Below are 18,329 nucleotides of genomic sequence, written 5' to 3'. Positions count from 1 at the left end.
GTGAAGAAATAGAACAGAATAGAAGAAGAATCAAAGGAGGCAGTCGACAGAATAGAAGGCGACGCCTAGGTTTAGAGAGATTTCAGGAAAGTTTGATATGCTTTGATACCATGAAATCTTAGTATTTCTCATAAAAAAATCACCTTTCATTGATTGATATATATATATATATATATATATATATATATATATATATATATATATATATATATATATATATATATATATATATATATATATATATATATACACGGTTACATCAAAAATGGGCCAAATACAAAAGGGCCAAATAAGAATACAAACCCAAGACTATAAATCATACACTAATAGAGAACCGATGGTGATCGGGGCTGTGACATCTCAGTGGTGTTCATCAGGTGATCTCTTGGAGAAGTCGGTTGCTTGCTTGTTGTTAATGGTTCTTTTCAGCAACAAGGTATTGATTATGATGAAACCTTGGCTTTTCTCGCTAGACACAAAGTTTTTCATATTTTTCTTGCCTATTTAGCTCATAAGAACTTCAATGTGTATAAACGGGATGTCAAGTGTGCATTTCTAAATGAGTATTCGAGGAAACTGTTTATATTAAACAATCTCCCGGATTTGTGAATGATAAGTTTTCTAATTACTGTTACGTCCTTGATAAGGTTGTTTATGGTCTAAAACAAGCACTAAGGGATTAGTATGCAACATTAACCAAATTTTTGAAAATCTATAAATTTAAGCAAGGATGATTTGATCCCACATTATTTTGAAAGAAAGTTAGAGATCATATTATGCTTGTACAAATTTATGTCGATGATGTAATTTTTTTTTCTACTAACCTTGATTCATTGAAGGATTTGAGGATTTGATGTGAAGTCAGCTTAAGATGAGTATGATGGATAAAATCAATTATTTCTTTGGTTAGAACATTCCCCAAAGAAAAGAACAATTTTTTATCAACCAGGAATCTTATACGAACAATACGCTTGAACAGTTTGGAATGACTAATTTTTCAGATGCGAAGGTTCCTATGACATGTGACCCTCGCTTGAATCTTTCGTTAGACAAACTTGATGTTGATGTGAAACCATATCAAAGCAAGATAATTTATTTGTTACATCTAATTGCCAGTCAACCTGATATCATGTTTTATATATGTAATTGTGCTAGGTATCAAGCAAACCCAAGGGAAGCACATCTCACTACTGTTAAAAGATATCTTTTGATTCAAACACTTTCTAATGCGGACTTTGGAGGATGTCAACTTGATCAAAAAAGTACAACTGGGGGCAGTTACTTTGTTGATGGGAAGCTTGTGAGTTGGCAGTCAAAGAAGAAGAAAAGTGTATCAATATCCACATCTGGGGCTGAGTATATTGTTGGTGATGTTTGTACTTTGGAAGTGATCTAGATTCAAAGTCAATTACATGACTATATAATCAAAATGAAAAAATTCCTCTATTTTGTGACTCTCAGATGTAATTCACATATGTCATAATCCAGTTCAACATTCCAAAACAAAGAATGTTACTCTTCAATATTTCATAAAAGATCATGTTGAAGATAACAATATCAAAGTTCACTTTGTCAATACCAGAAATAAACTTTCAGATATTTTTACAAAACCTCTAGACGAAAAATGTTTTATGAGAATTTTAAATGGATTAGGAATAATGGGAGCTTGTTATATTCCGAAATCTAACTGAAACTTTTTTTTAGCTTTGATAGCGAAGGTTGTTCTTGAACTTCGGCAATAGAGCTAATTTATTAAGAGTTTACTATTCATCAACAGAGCTTCGAGTTTCTTCGATTTCGATATATTCTCTTAACCATTCAGTAAGATTGGCTTACAATCGAAGTTTATATTGAAGATTTTGGTAAAAAATTTCTTTTTGTTAAAAAAAATTATAAATTACAAAAAGATTTTCTTTATTCTTTTTCTTGAAAAATTCAAAATTACAAAAAGATTTTCTTTATTTTTTATTGAAAAATTCCAAAATTCCAAAAGATATATTTTTTTTAAAATTTTTCAAAAATCAAAAAATATTTTTTCTTTTATTATTCTTATATTATGTGGGTATTTCATGTTTTCGTAACAACTATTGTATATCCATGCACTATCGAAGCTCACAAGGGATAAGGTATTCTTCGATACATCTTGAATAGTTAAGTGTCCCTAGAAGCATGTTGCAACATGTTGTCCAAAGTCTCATCAACTCTTTGTTTGAAATGCCTAAATAAAAATTTTCTTCTAAAAATTCCTTCCCAATAGGTTGTATTACGTAAAGTCATTACGCTACCTGTCTCTTCTCACATTAAGTTTAGAGATAACTGGTTGGGCCTTCTTTTAGCAAATGTACAATGATTCTTTTACCAAATCCTTTTCACCCTGAAACCCTTACACATTGCACACATAATGATGTAGATCCCAAGACGTCTCTAGTCAGAAACAACTATAATGTATGTGTACCAAAAATCTGTGTTTATGATGTTGAAATCATTTTAACCAAGATGATACTGAAACCCACAAACCACTACAATTATAAAGCATTAATGGTGAATAATTTTTTTCTTCTTAATTGTTAAAGAAGAATTGACGGATGAAACTTTGTGTTTCAATGTACCTTTTTCAAATGTTCAAAATCACATTTTATTCTTTTTACATGATCTTAGTGAAATTTACTAGCCCCAAGTTGTTTCTACCAAAGTAGATCTAACTCTTTATTATTCATGAAACAAAAATTCCATTAAATATTTTTCATTACCTTTAGTCACTTATAAAATAAATCCAAATTCTTACTTGTTGAATAGACTGTTCACACAACTATTGTCTTACATTATTTTGCTCTTATTTTATGTTATGAAGATGTTTGAAAATCAAGCCTACCTTAGATACTGACTAAAAAAGGCCCTTCGATACTTCTCTATAAGTATTTGATTGTATTTCATGAGAAACCATAAATGAACTTTGATTTCTCTGTTGATATCGAATGAAGATAATATTTCTCCAAAATCTTACTGTGTTTATATCATAGATTCTATGATATCACACTTTATCCAAAAAAAAATAGATTGCTTCAATCTTTTTCCTCGAGCCTCATGCCATGATTTTGCAAAGTTTGGTTTATGATCTCACTTACAATCCCATAATTGAATGAGATCCAACCTTAACTATCGAATATTGCTTCTTGGTTACTATTGAAGCTTCTCAAATGTTCGACACTGGGTGTATGACAAGGTAACGGTTGTACGATTACGTATTGCTACGGTTACTTTATCTGTGATCGATTTTTTCACTTATTACCTCTACACATCGTGGTTAGAGATGATGAAGGTTAAATAACTCACTTTTTACATGGCAAGTTCTGATTGGCTATCGATTCAAATTCAAAATTCGAGCCAGTTTAAAAAGCGGTTTTCACTGCTTAATTAACCTTTTCTGAATTCATGAATTATCATACGACCCTAACCATAAATCTATCAATTCCCTGCCTAATATTCTTGTCAATCGTCATGTCAACTGTTCAAACCCCAGTTGATCATTTCAATACTAGTGACGAGGAAGTTTTCATTGCTCAAATGAAGATTCAATAGAATAATTTTTGGTTTAATCCAAACTTATCGACATAACATGAAGAATTGAAGATACTTGTTCAATACTAGAATGATTCAGTTCTTGCTATTGCTCTGTCTGCATCATTTCCAAATATGATTTCATGGTTTTCGTTGGCTTCTTCCTCGGCAATTTAAAACAAGAAAGCGAATATAATCACATTTTAAATGGAATCCAAAGGTACAAGGGACTTTATGAAGAAACTATTTATTCAAATTCTTAGGTTGGAATCTGATGGTCCTAGTGATGTTCCTTTTCAAAATAAATTCTTCATATGTTGAATAAAATGCGGTAAAATAATCCTATATTTATTATCAGTGATTTGTATAAATCCAAATTGCCTAGTATCTGGTGCCTTTTCTTTGGGGTGATTATTCAATGCTTGACAAGTCATTTATGGATATTATTAGGGGAGCCCTGGAGATACAGTCTAGGCCCTTGTTCGATCCACAAGGATCAAGATCAAATGAACGCTTATTCTCTTTTTGTCAAGCCAAGATATATTGCTAACCCCTCAGTAACTAATAATCAAGTGAGACACAAATTTTTTAGTTCGTATTTTTCTGGTAAAAATCAAAAAGGAGATAGGATTCCTGATTATTCAGAACTGAATCGAATGACATGTACGGATCATTCTAATCTCAGATATCCGGCCATTCTCGACGGTAATTCGGATTTATTGGCAAAGAGGCGAAGAAATAGATTCATCATCCCACTCGAATCGATTCAAGAAGGCAAGAACCAACTAATACCTTCTTCAGGTATCTCAATGGAAAATACGTAAACCCACAATATGAGTACCTGCTCTACAATCGGAGTGGTTAATAATGCATGTAAGTATGATGATATTGAGCTATGCGGCTCTTCTTTGTGGATCCTTATTATCAGTAGCACTTCTAGTCATTACATTTAGAAATATTTTTTATAGTTATAAAAGTAATAATTTCATAAAATTAAATGAGTCTTTTTCATTTGGTGAAATCCAATACAAGAATGAAAGAAACAATATTTAAAAAAAAATTACTTTTTCTCTGCTAAGAATTATTACAAGGCCCAATTGATTCAACAATTAGATTATTGGAGTTATTGTGTGATTAGCCTAGGATTTATATTTTTAACCATAGGTATTCTTTCAGGAGCAGTATGGGCTAATGAAGCATAGGGATCATATTGGAGTTGGGATCCAAAGGAAACTTGGGCCTTTATTACTTGGATCGTATTCGCAATTTATTTGCATATTCGAACAAATAAAAATTTTCAGGGGGCAAATTCCGCAATTGTGGTGACTCTAGGCTTTCTTATAATTTGGATATGCTATTTTGGGGTAAATCTATTAGGAATAGGGCTACATAGTTGTGGTTCATTTACGTTAAACTCTAGTTAAATTCCAGAAAAGTTCTTACAAATACAAACGGAATACGGTGTATATAAAACACCTTGTGTCAACCGGCGACAACCGTGTGAATCAAGTCAAGTAGTGTAGTGATTCACACGGTTCTCGCAAAGACCAAGTATATTGGGTGAAAATTCAAATTCATATTTTGTTTTTACTTTATTTAAGATGTAAGGGAATAAAAATCCTTCTTTTTTCTTTTCATTAGTCAACCAACTCTTAAAAATCATAGGAGTTTTTTTCTTTAAGAAAACTATCTATAAAAATAATTAGATAAAATACCTTCAACTTTGTCAACTGATAATGAAAGAACAAAATCCGGATACATTGACCTATTACAGGTAGAAAAATGGAGATCGAAACAAATAACTCGTGCGGTCCAGAATCAAAAACATAAGCGTTTGGAGTATTAAATAACTTATATCCATAGAACATCTGGCGTAACATAGATAATGAATAAATAGGAGTTAATATCATTCCAATTGCCATTACAAAAGTGATGGCAATTTTAGGCATTAAAAGATATTTTTGGCTGGTAATTATTCCTATAAAGACTATAACTTCTGCAACAAAACCACTCATACCCGGTAATGCAAGCGAAGCCATGGAAAAACTACTGAACATCGTAAATATTTTTGGCATGGGGATAGCTACTCCGCCCATTTGGTCGAGATAAACGAAAATAGCTCCATTGAGTCCCGTATCGGTTATAGAAGAAATTCCTATAAGTATGAAACCTATATGATATACGGAGGAATAAGCTATTCGTTCTTTTTTTTTTTAAATTGCATTGGCCGGGAGATGTTGAAGCTGCATAGATTATTTGTATTGTACCTACTATCATCAACCAAGGAGAAAATATAGAATGAGCGTGTGGTAATAATTCCATATTAATCCGAATCAATCCATACACTCCCATTTTTAATAAAATTCCGGCTAGAATCATACAAGTACTGTAATGTGCCTCTCCGTAGGTATCTGGTAACCATGTATGTAGGGGTAGAATCGGTCATTTGACAGCAAAAGCAATAAAAATCCAATATAGAATATTATTTCCAAAGCCACAGGATACGATTGATTCACTGATGTTTCAAAATTTAATGTTGGTTCATTAGAACCATATAAACCGACATCCAGAACTCCCGTTAAGAGAAAAATGGAACCTAGATCCCGCCGTATATAAAATAAATTTTGTGGCTTAGTAGAGACGTTTCTTTCCTCCCCACATGGATAGAAGTAGATAAACCGGAATTAATTCTAGTTCCCACATGATGAAAAAAAGTAAAAGGTCCCGAGAAGAAAATGATCCTATTTGACCACTATACATTGCTAACATCAAGAAATGGAATAATCGAGAATCCCGAGTAACAGGCCAGGCTGCTAAAGTAGCTAAAGTAGTGATAAATCATGTTAATAAAACGGGTCCTATAGACAGTCCATCTATTAGCCTTGACAAAGGCAAACTTAAGTCGTACTCTGCTATGGCTGTTTTGTACTATGGTATGAAATAAGATTATGCTTCTCTACTTTGAGATGAATTCACAACATATGTCAAGCATTCATAGAAAACGATAGAGATTGTAAGTGCTCAATTTTGGAGTCTTATTCTTCGTGATGCTTATCACCAAGATGAAATTCAAATTCCTAGTGGTGTCAAAGTAGTGAATTATTCTCACTTGTAGATACCAAAGAATGTTACTGATGATGCTTTAAAATTCCCATATGTTGGAAGAGTTATATATGCAATGCTTCGGCTAGTGGATGAGTCGAATGAAGTGTTAATTCACTACAAGAAGTCTATTCCTATTGTACCTTCTACTTCTACTCTTAAGAAGGTGGAATTTCAAGCAAAAGAGGAAACAACTTAAGAACCATTTGTGGTTGATGTTACAAAGAAAGCAAATTTCAAAGCCCAAAGAAGTTGTTATCGATACTCTCCAAAATGTCAGGTATAAATTAATTTAGTAAAATTTCTTTTTTTGTGTGTGTGGGACCACGGAATCGAGTACGTAGTATGTACACATGGTACGTCGGGCGTACTTTAAGGCTTGAATGAAGCGGGATGTCCCCCACGTACGTTGGGCGTACCCATATGTATGCAGGGCGTACGTATGTCAGGTGAAAACCCAAATTTTTAGGGTTTACATCCTTGTTAAAACATTAAGTTCACCAAATCCTTTGCCTCATTAGCCTCCACTGTCTCTTGAGGCATATCTCGAAACCCTAATCCATTTTCCAAAGAGATTGAGCTTATGTGTGTGTTTGTGTGAGTGTGTGGTGCTTATTGAAGAAGAAGAAGACTTGTAGAGAAGAATTGGAAAAGAAGGAACTTGTAGCTCTAGAGGGTATTAACCTTTTCTAACTTATTGGAGGTATAAAGCTCCTACCTTTATGAATCCATGTGTTAGATTTAATTTAGGGTTTTCTTTTATCACATGACGATCCTTTGAGTCATCCTTAAGAGTATAGGCTACTCCAGGAGCTTAGAATGTTAGATTTCATCATTTTTCATGGTGTTAGTGCGTAAAAATACGATCTTAATAAATCATGATAAACCATGCAAAGGTTGGTGTCCATTCTTTCAGGATGAAGTATTTAAGTTGGCCTTGGAATCTTTTAAGTCATGAAAAAGTATAAAGTTTGCAACGTTATGGCTTAATACGTTTTAAGGAGATTAGATCTGAATTTGGACGTTAGGTCTTAGTGAATTAAGACTTTAGAAGCAAGATTTGGCCTACTAGGGCATACATCGGACGTACACACTTGAGGTCTCCATATTGTGAAGCCATTGTGTATGCCAGGCGTACTGATGGTACGCTTATGGTACACTTATGGTACGCACTAAAGAAGTTTTTCTGGGCTTTTAATTTCCGGCCAATTTGGACATAGGGATTTGGGCCCTTGTTGGACCACAAGTTTTTTTGAGTTGGACCTTTATGGATTTCGACCCATATTGGACTTGGAAAGCCTTTTAAATTTGGGCTAGTTTGGATTTAGGCCTTGGCATGTTAGGCTAATAAGGGAAGAGTAAAGCAACCTTTTACCCTTAAAGTAGGGATTTAGGGTTTGGAATCTCAGGTTGGGTTAATGACCTAATTGCTAATTAGGGTTTTATTATCTTTCGATTTAGAGAGAGGATTTCATGTTTCAGTAGCCCAAGTGTGATTTGGTATCTTCAGACTAAGACGACTTTCCTTCATTATATATGTGGGTCGAAGGCACCAATGCCGGCCCACTAAATTTTGTTTGTAGGGTAACGATTTTCTTTCTGACAATTACATATTATGCCTGGATATGCTTGATGTCTTTGTGACTCTTACTATTATGATTACATGCTAGTTGTAGGGGTGAAATAGACCTGATACCGGTTGAAAGAAACCGAAAGGGTTCAAATATACCCAGTATTGGTCGAAAGAGATTGAAGCGGTTGAAATATAACCAGTACCGGTTGAAAGAGATCAAAAGGTGTGAAATAGAACCGGTACCAATTGAAAGAGACCAAAGGGGTTGAAATATATTTAGTACCAGTTGAAAGAGATCGAAGGGGGGGGGGGGGTGAAACAGATCTAGTTATGCTTCTGCTATTATATATGTATGGTATGGGGTATTCTGGGGGACATCACGGAGCTTTATGGTTATGGTTTTCAGTTTATGCTTTAGGTACCTCCAGCTCAAATGGGAAGGGCTCGAGTTGATTGTATAGCATCTGCCCATGTTTTCTGCATTTACGTGATTTTGGGATTTGTAATATGATATTATTACACTATGGTACACTTTAGGTTGTTTTGACATATTTACTAGAGGTTTTGAAATGAATTAAAAATGAAATTTTTATCTGAAATTTTTGGGATGTTACATTATCAAAGAAGTTACTATGGATGTTGTCACATTAAGATAGAAGGCAAAGTTGAAGCCTAAGGGCATTGTGATTAAATAAATTACAGATGACGAGCAACAAAAAAAGAAGAAGTGAAAGGTTATGGGTGTATTGAAAATGTTTTCAAATATTCAAGCTCAAACAGTCGAAGATAAATATGACCAAACACATCTTGAGAAGAAGATTGTCAATGAAGAAGTTGTTGTTCCCACTAAAGATGACAAGACAGATACTGAAGTTTAGGAACCAATTCAACATACATCTTATGAATGTGAAGGAAATGCTGATGATGTTGATCAGGTGATGCGTGGAAATACTTCTATTTCACCCTGAAGGGAGACCTCCGTCAAGTCAAATATGGAGGAGAAAAGCAATCCAGATGTCACTTTGAACAAAACTAATATTGAAACAAACATCACAAATAGTGAAACACTTTTGACTTCTACTCATAAGTTGAATAATATCATTCCAACTGAAGTTCCTACTTTCAAATCTAACACAAATGAGGATAGGTCTTAAAATATCCCTAAGAACTTATCTAATAAGGACTCAAATGTTAATGTGGGTGAGGCTTCTTTGAAGGACGCTTCAACTGTTCCACTAACACCACCACCATCATCACCATTACTAACTTTGACTATTCAAGCTACATTTGTTCCTTTAAACTCACCAATATTTGAAGGTATCTTACAACAACCCATTACTTCTCTATTTTCTTCTCAGCCCATAGAGAATACTCTCAACATTAAAGAAGAAGAACGTGTTAAATTTGTTGATCTTGACTTCAATTATGAGGAAGAAAAAGTCAAAGATCATAATATTATGCATGGAAAGCAGTACAATATACTTAATTTAAAGCTTAACATGATTCTTTAATTTTATAATGATAGTGCTAGTAAGTCTTGTTTTTTGAATAAAGGTGATGTTCATCTTATGTTGAAATTTCAAGAAAGAAAAATGATGTTTTTAGTGAACTTTATTGTGACTAGTTTGGTGACAAGACTAAAAGGAAACTTGGCTTCATACAAGTTTCATCTAACAAAAGTTCCAAATTTCGATCTTGAAAGACATGACCTATTAGAAAAACTTATGCAAACTTCTAAGGAATCTGTTGAGTCGGAGGTTAAGGAAATACATGATATGTTTCTCTCAGTGAACATAAAAAGATTGATGTTTTTATCTCTAATCTTCAAAATAATGTCCATGTTCTACTTGATGCCACTAGAACTTTAAACGAAGACATTAATTCCTTTAATAATTATTATGAAAAAGGTTTGAAGATGAAGAAATAATTTGATGAGAAAATGTTCGAAGGATTGAGAATTCTCTAAATGCTTTTCGTGAACAATTATCGAAGTTTGATGTTCAATAAAAATCTTCAATTTATGAAGAAAGAATCTACACACCTATATTTTTGATTGAATCCCACTTGATACTCATGTGATAGGTAGATAAGGGTGGATCATTGAAGATTGGAGGTGAAGATAAACAAGTTGTAGTTGGGAAGGTCTCTACTACACAAATTCCAAATCCAATTCCTCCAAAATCATATCAAACTTCGTAAAAAATGACAACATCAACTAATGATGTCGAAGTTGTTGTATCAAATATCCAATTGAAGAAAAAAATAAATATAAAAGAAGTAGGATCTGGCTCTTTGATTCAAACCAATTTCTATCATTAAAGTGAAAAACAAATGAAAAGGGGTGCATGTTGAACCTACTGAAGTTGTGAAGAAAAGATTAAAGGATTTAGAGTTGGAGAAAATGAAGCACCTTAATAGCATCATGATCCCAAGGGAGAATGAGCCGCCTTGCCTTGAAAAAGGAGATATCAATGAAGTCTAGTGCTATAAGAAAATTGAAACCGTTGCTTTTGGGGAGGTTGATGCATTCGAGAAGCAACCAAATCAAAGTTACATGGTTGGAGATTCCTTGTTTAACCAGCTTACAGTTTGAAATTCCTAGAAGTTATAAAGATATAGAGGAATTACAGTCAGATGAAAATAAGATTTCATGATGTGCCTGGGAAGATTGAAGAGGAGGGCTCATTAAAAAATAATATTAAGTTGGTTTCATTAAAAAAAGATGTTATTTTCGAAGGGATAATCTAAAATTATCAATACAAGGTCATCATGGCAGACAATTTAGTTTGTGAATTCACCATCGTTGCTTTTCCTTTGATGAACCCTAATGATCTTATCACACTTTTGAAGATCATGGGAGAGCTTGATAATAATCATTTAACAGACATATCAACTTATATCATCGTATATGGGCATATCAAAAGTTCTATTGATTGCTGTTTTCATTATCTAGGTTTATCAAACTTTGAGTTTGCAATTGCAAATAAGAAGAAAACAAAGAATCTAAACACATATTTAAGAGAAGATCTTAATATCAAAGACTATGAAGATGGTGAGATCTTGATGAAATCCTAAGGTGTGGTATTTCAAGGTAAGCACACGAAAGGAGTAAAGACAAAATATTTCTTTCACACAAACTTTAAAGTGATATTCTCAAACTTGAATCTTAATAGCATCCTTCTCCGAATCAATAAATGAAAGAATAATTCAAATGAATATCCTTTGGTGATAAGGAAGATACGGGGTGAGTTTTCCTCTAGTAGGAACGGGTCTAAGGCACCAAGGCCGGCCGGTTTAAGTAGTAGAGTATGTCGGGGTACGCCCGATGCAATTTATATGTTTCCGGACATTGGTCCGATGTCGGGGCAATCCCGAGAAGTAATTAAGTATATGTGATGTCTATGTGATTCATGCATGCTATATGATATGTGCTATCTGTTCTGGGCTTCGGTCTGATGTCAGGGCAAGCCCGATGTATGTTAGTTTACATGTTATGTGATATGTGTTCCGGGATAAGCCTGATATCGGGGCAAGCCCAATGTAAGATAGATATTATGCTATGTATTATGTGTTCCGGGGCAAGCCCGATGCAGATTATGTGATTATGATAAGTGTTATGATATATGTTACGCTGTTTACATGACGGGGTAAGCCCGATGTCAGGGTGAGGCCAATGCCTGATGCAGTTGGATGCCGGGGTGAACCTGATGTCGGATAGTAGTCCGATGTCGGTTAAGCTGATGTTGGCATTTGTCCTGATGCAGTTGGGAAGAGTCCCAGAGTTATGTTATTTTTTATATGTGCTAGTATGGTATGCAGTAGTTTGGGGGAGCTCACTAAGCTTCGTACTTACAGTTTTAGTTTTGGTTTCATGTACTTCAGCTAGCAAAGGGAAGGGCTCGAGTTGATGGCATGGCACACACCACGGTTTTTATTAGCTTGGGAGCTTACTCTGATATTTTATATGAGACAGTTATATGTGTTGACAAATTTTATGAGATTTTGAGATACATGTTTGATGATTTTATTTTACGATGATAATATTATAATTGTTAAATGATTTTAAAAACAGAATTTTTGGCTTGTAATATTGGTATGTTTCACCTAGATTATCCAATACCTACCCTACTCTCTAGCATGCATTTCAAATAAAATATCTCATAGCACAAAAGTAAGGGTATTTTAGGAAATCACCGTTCGGGCTCTGGCTGATTGTACACACCGCTCCAACTCGTTTTCTCTTAAACCTCTTTCTCGTTTTAGAAAAATCATTTCTTTTGATTTTTTTCTCAAATCCTCAATTTGAGTCCAAACACACCCAGAGGTGCATCCGAATCCCTCAAACCAAGGCTCTGATACCAACTTGTAACAACGTAAATTTACAAACCAAAATTTTCAATTTAAAAACACATTTATCTCAATAATAAAAATCACCAAATGTAACAATGTCAAATCATCAAATCTTATATTCAAAATCTGTATATATCAAAACTCCAGGATCCTCTCAATCATAACTCAATCTCTAATGTGTGTACAATCAAGTCGGCGCCTTCCTGTGATCCTAAGAATTACCTGAAACACATAACACATAACACGGTAAGCACGAAGCTTAGTGAGTTCCCAAAAAAAAACACACATCACGTTAGCCACTCGACGCTAACTTAATACGATCCTCCGGTCAATGTGTTCCAGTGGAGACCCTCCGGTCCCACAACTCGGGTGGACCCTCCGGTCCTAACTCAATAAGCTAATTATAATAATACTCAGCATAAAAAAGACAAAATGTAGAATATCACAATACGCAGATAAGCACATAAGACATCTCAGTCACACAAAGATACCACTCATGGTAAGTATAGTGAGAAGACTCACCTCGTAAGCTAGCAAGTAAAAGTCTCGTACTCGAAACTCTCAAACTAGCCTCCGCCTAACACATAGGATAATTATCTCTAATTAATACTCTACTCATACTAAAATACACCAAAGGTTGTTCTCTCTTTCTCTCTAACTCTTGGAATGGGTAAAAGACTGTTTAACCCCTAGATGGTCTCTATTACTTATGTTGACAAAACCCTAAAGTCAACAGAAGTCAAACTCGAGTCAAAAGTCCAAGTCTAACCTGACTCGGCGAGTGCACTCATGTGACTCGTCGAGTCCACTCGTTCCTCAGAAGTCTCGTGAAGGTCCATCTTGTCGAATTAACCCCTAACTCGCCGAGCTATAGCATGGCCAGCTCATCAGGAGAAACCCTAACCGACTCGTCGATTCAACTCATCGAATTGGCGAGTCCATTCAGACTCGTGTCATATTCTGATGATTTCAAGGCAGGAAACCCTCTCATTCTCTAGATCTATGCTCTTAAGTCTCATTTATCACGTAAAGCCATGAGCTTTACGTTCATGTATGGCTCTTAGGAATTGAAATGCCAAGAACATGCTTTATTAAGGGTTTTTTTTTCACTCAAAGGCTCTATTATGGCTTAATAAAGCAGGGACCTTTGGACTCTAGGGACCTTACAAGGTCCAGATCTGATGTCTAAATCTCTATATGTGCTTAATACACTCAAAGTCCCAATATTAGATGGAAAAGAAGCCCTAAACTCCAATAATATGAGATCTACCTTTTATAGAAGCTCTTGGATGAATAACAACAGATCTAACAACCTCTTCTCGTTCCTTGCTTGAAATCCCGCTCTTCACTTTCAAAGATGCACCAAGATACCCAATATTAGCTTAACACTCTCTTTATTAGCTCAAAGGGCAATTAGGGTTTCTCTCAGTGAGGGTAAGCAACTGGTGAGCCACAAATTAGGCTATCAGTGTCCTTAAATAGGCCCCAAACCGGGGGATTTAGGGTTTCACTTCACAACGTCTACTCGGCGAATCGACTCTCTGACTAGTAGATCATTAATCCCACATTGTACAATTGCGACTCTACTCGACGAGTTGTAGCACCAACTCATCGATTTGCTCAATATTCCTTAAAATAAATAAATAAACAATATACCTGGGAGTCTGGATGTTATATGTCGACATGTTGTGTTGGGTTGGGTTGAGGCCGTCTTTCTTTGTGCTATAAGCCAATATACTTGGTATGTGCCAGATGTTAGTCATAGGCACGGAGGCTTGGGATGAGCGGTTGGGTTGATACAGTAAGGCCAATAAACTTGGTATAGTTGGCATTTGAGTTCGGTGACTGATTGGGCCTCTTGCCCATTTATTTGTTTGTTTATGTGTGATATTTTAAGGGAAACTCACTTAGCTTTATGTGTATCTAATTGTTTATTATTTTAGGTATCATCGATGTCAATGGGAATGCAAAGGCGTGACTGTACACATTCATCAACAACAATGAAGATTTCATATTTTAAGATTATTCTGATTTTTATAAATATATTTGGAATAAACGTTTTCTACATAAGGAATTTATAATTAGGAAGATTAAGTAAAAAAAAATTGGTTGTGAAAATGGGACGTTTCAACACCCCTCTCTCTATATATATTTTATTCTTTAAGCTTCAACCATCATAGTCATGAAACACCATTGACGATGAGAATTTCATCCACCAGAATCCTCTGCTTCTCGCTTCTTCTTTATGCTCCATTCTAAAGCAGCAAACTACTTATCATCTCCCTATGTATAATACCTAGATTGCCCTTTCAATAAAACCAACCACTGATATTTATTCAATCTTCTCCAATGCCGCCACATCTACACTTTGATGTCATTAGAAAAACTAGATCAATGCCTTGAACTCCCACCTCTGTTAAATCGTTGTAGCTCTGGCTCTGGAACCCAGTCTTGTTTCTCCTATCTCACCAAAATAGCACCACCTTTCCTAAAACCATCACTCTCCCTTCGTCACATGCACATCGCTACTGAAATCCATAGTACGACCAACATATCAAGAATTTATTGAAACCATAAAACTAAAAGATCAACAAGCATGATTGAGTTGTTGATTTTATGTTTCGAGTTCTAGATGAATTAAGGTGATTTTGGTTTTGAATGGTTTGATTTTCATATCTGGATTCAGGTTTTTATAGGAAAATTCATCATAGGGTTTTTGTCAGGGCGAGTTCAGTTTCTAGTATGTTCATCGGAGCTTTGTGGTCGTCAGAGTTGATAAAGGAGATGGTGGTGGTCAAGATTCGTGGTGGTGATTTTGAGGTGATTTTTGATTTTTCATGTAATTGATACATATGTGTGTATGTGTGTGTGAATGTTATGAAGTGTTTTATTAAAAGTGATTTCATGATTTTGAGGGAGGTGTTGCTATTTATGGTTTATAGTTTAGATTTTCATGTGTTTTTCTTCAAATCAAAATTTATTTTATGATGGTTGGTGGTTTCAAGGGACTAGGTGACTAATAGCTTTTGGTGGCGGGTGGATTTTGGTAACTGGTGTTGGAAATGGGATTACGAGGGTAACCGGTGGTGAAAGTGGGACCGTGGGATTGAGATTGAGTGGGTCTCATTTTTTTATACAATTAATTCATTTTTAAATAATTAAAAAAAAAAACTGAAGAAAATAATATAAAGAACAATATAATCTTTTTAGGTGACAAGGGATAAAACAAACAACAAAATAACCAAATTAAAAGCTAGAGACTGTCTTAATACAAATCAATAGTTAACGACCAAACGAATAATTTTAACATAAGGGAATGTGATGAGTTGGAAAATTAGAATTGTGGAGAGCACACGCCTTCTATACCTTTTAAATATTTCACCAAATTCTCTTGAGAGTGTGAACAAACATTAGATCCATTTCCGAAAATTATACCTTATCGTAGATAAGCTACTTTTAACAGTTGTCTATCTTTTCCTTTATCGAGAATCCTCTTTTAACCTATTGGTACATTATATTTTACTTTTATCTTGTAAAAAAAATTAAGTATTAATTTTCTGGATCATCGCAATTGAACCAGTTGGTCCTTTATCGTCTTATGAGCATAGAATGGTTCTAACTATAGATCTTTGTTACAAGTCACATATATATTCCAACAGAGAGTCTTGTTCAGGTGATATATTACTGTCAACATATTATAATATTATATAATTGACCCACAATCGAATACAATCATAATAATATGGAATACAGAAAAAAAGAAGCGAGTATATAAATTAAATGCCATGTACTGTACAACTGACCAAACCATAGCTCCAATATGTCTCAGTAATTTTACCTACCTATTCGTTTCAGTGTCACATGCAACATAACATATAAAGGTAAACAAGTTTAATTTTTTGATACTTGGTAACATTATCTTTTAGAATGTTTACTGATTAAGTTATCATTTTAGAAATAATTTGGTCTAGCTGACGTAACAAAGTTTGTAACAAGATATTTTAACAAGTACGTCTTAGGTTAAATCCCAAACATATACTAATCTTTTTTTCTAAAAAAAAGTTATCATTTAAAAATCTCTTTTCTTTTCTTGTAGTGAACATCAGTATATCACTAGACTTTCGGTTCACGAAATATTATCTAGTTCATCAAATGTAAACTAAAAGCAGAATCTAAGATCATTTAGCAAGGTATAGCACGAGTTTAATACTTAGTTGTCTTGATGTCATTTCCTCGAGTTAAATATTTGGTAGTGTTAATGTCATTTCCTCATGCAAATCGTTTGCCAAAAAGTTATGCACCCAAAAATTATATTATATAAGTGCGGACTAAGGATTCTTTTTTCCCTATTACTTTAATCTTTATATATGACGGTCACTTTTAGAGAAATTTGATGATGATATTAATTATTGTACCTTTCATTTTTGGTAATTTTATAATTAATTAACCCCAGATAAAATTTTCTATGATTAATTAACCCCAGATAAAATTACTAAAACAAAAATATGACTTATTAAAAGAAATCATGTATAATCAAATAGTTAACAAAATTCTGTTTTTGTATGTGTTTACAAATTTAGTACTTCGAATTAAGAAGAGAAGTACTAATCAACCAAATACTAACATGTACTATATATCTCGAATTAAGCATTAATCAAACCAGTAGAACCTACAGCTTTGGTCAACCCAAAGGTGACACCCATCGCCACCCACCCTCCAAACAATACCCTAAGTGTCGACTTCACAATCGGACCCCTTCCAAGCACTGCACTCAATCCACCAAACCCTACTAGCGCCATGCTCACGGCCAGCACCACTACCACCAACCTCACGTGATAACTATTTATAAACGCAGCTGCCAAAAGTGGCACAGCTGCCCCGACCGCGAATGCAGAGGCTGAAGCAACCGCAGCTTTTGTTGGGCTCGGCAACTCGTTTTTCTTGTCTTCCAACAGATCATAGGTACTCAAACCATTCGTGATCTCTCTTTTGATTTGTGACATTTCGATGTCGTACTGAGAGTAAACTGAGACAAATTCTCCGATGGCCATGCTACATGCTCCTGCAACCAGCCCAGCCATGCCAGAGAGGATCATGGTCTTGACATCTTGACGAACAGCACCTACACCCATCATTAGGGAGGCAGTGGAAAGGAGGCCGTCGTTAGCACCTAACAGAGCGGCTCTCAGCCATTGAGCTCGCTTGGCATAATCGAATATGACTTCAGTGGTTTCTTGGGTTTGCTGGCTTTCGACATCTAAGTTGGTATGTTTGATGCTTGGGTGGTCCAAGTTATCAACAGTTGTTGGGGTCGCCATGGAAGAGGAGAAATTGGTGGGTTCCGGCAGCTAAAACGGTAGTGGTGATAACTAATGGAAGGTGACGGTGTGGATAATTAGGATTGTGGAGAACACACGCCTTTGGTCCCTTTTTATAAACCAAATTCTCTTCAAAGTGTGAACAAGTATACGTCCATTCCTGAAAATGATACTTTGTTGCACAAAATGATTACTTTCGAATTGCCAATCTTTTCTTTTTACAAGAATCCATTTTTCTTTATAATCTTTTCACACAATTTTATATATTCTTTTCACTTTATAATATATTAAAATATTAAAGTATTTGTTTGAAATTTTAATATAAATATTTATATTTTTTACTAATAATGGACATATATAAATATATACATATGTTGGTTTGTATTCTATTTCATTAGAGCTTCAAAACGATATATGGTATGCTAAAA

The 18,329-nt window shown here is 34.6% G+C and overlaps 2 protein-coding genes and 1 pseudogene across 2 annotated transcripts; 1 reads left to right on the top strand and 2 right to left on the bottom strand.

The window, feature by feature from the left end:
- The first annotated feature begins 337 nt into the window (after window positions 1-337).
- LOC122196157 (secreted RxLR effector protein 161-like) lies at window positions 338-1,396 on the top strand. The gene is made up of 2 exons (XM_042898503.1): window positions 338-436; window positions 911-1,396. Exons 1-2 carry the CDS (start codon window positions 338-340, stop codon window positions 1,394-1,396), a joined length of 585 nt encoding a protein of 194 aa, XP_042754437.1.
- A 3,848-nt stretch (window positions 1,397-5,244) lies between these two features.
- On the bottom strand, window positions 5,245-7,780 carry LOC122196156 (NAD(P)H-quinone oxidoreductase chain 4, chloroplastic-like; annotated as a pseudogene).
- A 9,331-nt stretch (window positions 7,781-17,111) lies between these two features.
- LOC111899006 (vacuolar iron transporter homolog 4) lies at window positions 17,112-18,027 on the bottom strand. Its single transcript, XM_023894882.3, has one exon. It carries the CDS (start codon window positions 17,899-17,901, stop codon window positions 17,227-17,229), a length of 675 nt encoding a protein of 224 aa, XP_023750650.1. The 5' UTR covers window positions 17,902-18,027; the 3' UTR covers window positions 17,112-17,226.
- Window positions 18,028-18,329: the final 302 nt, after the last annotated feature.

Source organism: Lactuca sativa, chromosome 9, assembly GCF_002870075.4.
Source record: "Lactuca sativa cultivar Salinas chromosome 9, Lsat_Salinas_v11, whole genome shotgun sequence".
In the NCBI taxonomy this organism is placed as follows: domain Eukaryota; kingdom Viridiplantae; phylum Streptophyta; class Magnoliopsida; order Asterales; family Asteraceae; genus Lactuca; species Lactuca sativa.
This window is presented reverse-complemented; position numbering and strand designations above follow the sequence as displayed.